The 3,862-nt window shown below is 44.6% G+C and overlaps 1 protein-coding gene across 2 annotated transcripts in view; it reads left to right on the forward strand.

Moving 5' to 3' along the window:
• Positions 1-2,607: 2,607 nt before the first annotated feature.
• Positions 2,608-3,862, forward strand: part of ntrk2a (neurotrophic tyrosine kinase, receptor, type 2a) — a 100,455-nt gene continuing 99,200 nt past the window's right edge. Inside the window, exon 1 of one of the 2 annotated variants that reach the window (XM_020602555.1) lies at positions 2,608-3,675. In XM_020602555.1, the coding sequence (XP_020458211.1) occupies positions 3,425-3,675 (251 nt within the window). In that variant the 5' untranslated portion in view covers positions 2,608-3,424. The remainder of the gene's footprint in view (positions 3,676-3,862) is intronic. The other variant, XM_020602556.1, reaches the window with a different exon arrangement.

Here is a 3,862-nt window from a genome sequence, read left to right on the forward strand (position 1 = left end):
GGCTGGATGGAGAAAAGCAGTAATGGCATCCTCGGTGGACAATTGTGGACAAACAGATACAACAGCACCAGGAAATAAAAAGTTTAAATGTTAGACAATAAAACAAACACACAGAACATACAATTATAAGTTACTTGTAGAATTGATAAAAATCGATGGCCCTTGGGACTATTTGGCCCATTGGACCAAAATAACAGTCAGCATGACATGTGCTAACTCTTCCCCAGTATTCAGGTGTTTCTTCCGGTACTCCTGCATCACCGGAGAAGCAGTCTATCCATGTTTCAGTGTCCCAGTATTTGCAATGGTAGGCATAATATCAATCAACTGTGCTTTTTTAATAGAAACACTATATGGCTTTATATGGATGGAGCTTGTGTAAATAACAGTAGTTTCCCAGCAGCCACTAGAGGGCACTAGTGTATAATGTCTCAGGATCAGAATAGACATGGCTGGTATGTGGTGGTTAGAACATGAGTTCAAGGGGAAAAAAACAAAGCTCTTTTGTATAAAATCTTAAGAAAGTAAATTTAATGTGTTGTGCATTTATCCTACAGGATTTCCAAAGCTTTTCTCTTGTGTGAGCAGGTTAACAGTTCAGTCAGAGCAGTGTGTTAATCAGTTACTATTTTAACGGGAAAAAAGAAACATTTCTTCTCGTCATGAAGAAGATTGGGACGCCACTGAAAAATATTATGTTTTACCACTCTGGTGCAGCCAAACTAAGTGTTCGACGCTATGATTAAGTCGAAGCCAAGATGCTCCATAACACAATAACAGAGCAGGGAAATTGTTCCAACGGAGGGTTGTTTATACACAGATCATGTTCCAGAAGCTCTCACAGTTATTAAAGTAAAGGAAACATTCAATACTTTGGCTGAGCAAGTGTGATTTTTTTCCCTGCATATAAGCACCCACTTAGTGTGTCTAGTATCACAATCATGACCCTAAGTGACATTAAATTTAAGTGATGCAACAACACATAATTATAGTGCTATAAAACAGGTAATTGTGATTCAACAATAGGTGGTTGTGATGCAGCAAGGTGAACAGGTGGATGTGACGTCTTGCCAAAATAGTCAACTGGCCCATGAATGAAAATTATATATATATTCTATTAATTAAGGATCTCAGTTAATTACATAAACATGACAACACCCTATTGTTTTGTTATCACTGTAACTTTGAAATCTTTGGGCTTGGATTGCTGGTTGCCAGCTGTGACCTTTGCCAGATATACATGGTAATTAACAAAAGAATTTGGCTGATAATTTAGTTCGGCAATAAAACAAAAGCAAGTAAACAAACAAAAAACTTTAACACTTTTGAATCTTATCACAGGCAGCACCCAGTATAAATAACTGGACAGTAGTGTTTTGCATTATGCAGTTAACACAATAAGCTAAATATGTGTGGCCTAATATAAGATGCTCATAGTGTTGGATAAAAAACATCCTGACTGATGCTTTGGTTGATTTAAGGGGGCGATTACATAATGCCAAAGACCTTTAGCACAGGTTACAAGCTCTGTCAAAATTCAAAAGGAGCAGACAGTAAGTGTAATATTCTGTTTGTGAGCCAGTGATGTAATTGGTAGCCCACACTGTTCTGTGCAGAATGCTTACACCCCAGCTTCTGAGGCAGGCATCCACCAGATTGGTTCAGGCACAGACAGGGCTCCATAATTACACTCCTCCATTCAGCAGTGATGCCGGTGCGTCAACACAAACGTCATATTAGAGTCGCACATGGGGACAGGACACTGTAGAGAGAAGACAAGCCAGGAGAGCAGTCCTCTCAGATGTGGTGTGTTGCTCACAGACAGATGGGCTGCCTTTCTCTGCCTCTCACTTATGAGGTAAAAGATTTAGGTTAAGTGTCTTTGTTCTTCAGTGGCTCAACATTTGTGCTAGAAACACATCCAGCAGTAGGAGCTAGGATCTCTAGCAGCAGACTGACTGGCATGCAGCCCTATAGCCTCCACTCTAAGATGACAGCTTATTGATTCAAGTCTGGTTTGGCTGGCAGCCCTATATGATTATGAAGTATGGCCTAACGATTTAATAAGGCGAGGCTTGGTCTAGTACATACCAGTTAAAGAGTTGCTGATGGGTGATTTCTCTCTCTCTCGCTCTCACCCTATCATGTGCTACTTTAGACTTTACATCCACCTCTTGTCCTAGCTATTTACAAAAGCATCATCAAATCCTTAGCATGAAAAAGGCCTATAATTAAATATTCTATAACAAGTTTGATGGGAAATAAATGGTTGCTTTTTTTGGCATTTTTCCCTTTCGATGTGTTCCTGCCCCCAACTAGGAGAGTGGAAGTGTGGCACCTACACCTAACTTTGTTTTTCACTGATTAACTGTGTGGTCTATTCTACTAAATGCCTAGCAACCAGATGATCATAATGACGACAGTGGCGATGATGAGAATGATTATGATAATTAGAGTCTGTAAATTGATAGCCGCTCATATCTCTCATTTTCATTCTGACTCCAGCTCCCTTATAAATTAAATGACCTCTTCAACGCTTTTTCTGCATTTCTCTCTCTCGCTCTCTCTCTCTCTCTCTCTCTCTCACTGTAAGACAAGGACGCTCACACCTCGTTCAAAACTCAAACCAATGCCTGTAAATTCTGCATCAGACCGTGCTCAAAATTAAAACAAACGACTACTGGCTTTGGAGTAACCGGGTCAAGAGCACAGGCCCACGGCTTGTTGAGGTCCCCATGAGCAAGAAAGCCTTCTTCTCTGCACCTGACCTTTCCTCTAGACCCCACTGCACGCACACCAAGGAGCATTTCCCTAAAGGGGATCAGTGAGGGTTGAAGTTATACACGATCTGCTTTGATGCTGCCCCCTCTTTCCTCATCCGCAGCTTTCATCTCTGTGAGCCGCAGGAGAACAGCGGTGTGCACCGCACAGCTCTCCCGTTTGGACTGTCATTTAGGCAAATCCACCCACTCAACCACCACCACCACCACCCTAGAAACATCCACACACAGAGATCATTGTGTAGAGGAGGCCGTGCGCTGCGCGTCTGAGAGGGACAGAGAGAGAGAGAGAGAGAGAGAGAGAGAGAGAGAGAGAGAGAGAGACATCCTCCTTGGCACACACCCGTCAGTGTGGCAGTGTGGGTTTGACTGACTAGCCGACTGACGGGGGATTCTGGAAGAAACACAAAGGGACTGGACAACACACTCTGCTGTTTTGGTTGTTCACACCTTTCTTGCCCTCTTGCCCGTCAGCCTTATCCCAGCCGATGGTCTTCTAGCAGCGCCGCCTGTACCCACCTCAGCATCGGATTTTCTTACATTTCAAATTTCCTTGATTTGGCTGAACCGGGGCTGATCCTAGCCAACCTGGGCCGGACCGCGGGGCTGTTCAGCGAGCCTTATAGCTGAAGTTGGCACCCGAGATGAGCGCCTGGAGACCGTGGAGCGGGGATCCCTCTTCACCGAGGAGAGGGTACGGGTTGTGGCATCAGTGGTGGTGGGTTGTGGTGCTCGGGGTGGCAGTGGGTTCGGGAAATCCATGGATGTCCGCGGAGGCATGCCCGTCGTCTTGTTCCTGCAGCAGCACCAGGATCTCCTGCGTGGATCCGGAGCGGGGTATCAGTGCTCTCCCCGTCCTGCAGAGCGAGGCGGAGATGGAGAACATCACCGACATGTGAGTGTCTCTAAGCATCAGATTTACAGAGGGGAGATGCCAGGTTCATAGATGGTCTTCAATCTTCACATTTATCCTGCTTTTATAATGGTGGCTGCGTTTTCAACACTTTTACTAATAACGGAATGTCATCCTTCACCCCTCCTCTGCCAGCTGTGTCTGGAGATTGTGTCGGGGGGCGCCACCC

This window comes from Monopterus albus, unplaced genomic scaffold, assembly GCF_001952655.1.
Source record: "Monopterus albus unplaced genomic scaffold, M_albus_1.0 scaffold56.1, whole genome shotgun sequence".
NCBI classification, from domain to species: Eukaryota; Metazoa; Chordata; class Actinopteri; order Synbranchiformes; family Synbranchidae; genus Monopterus; species Monopterus albus.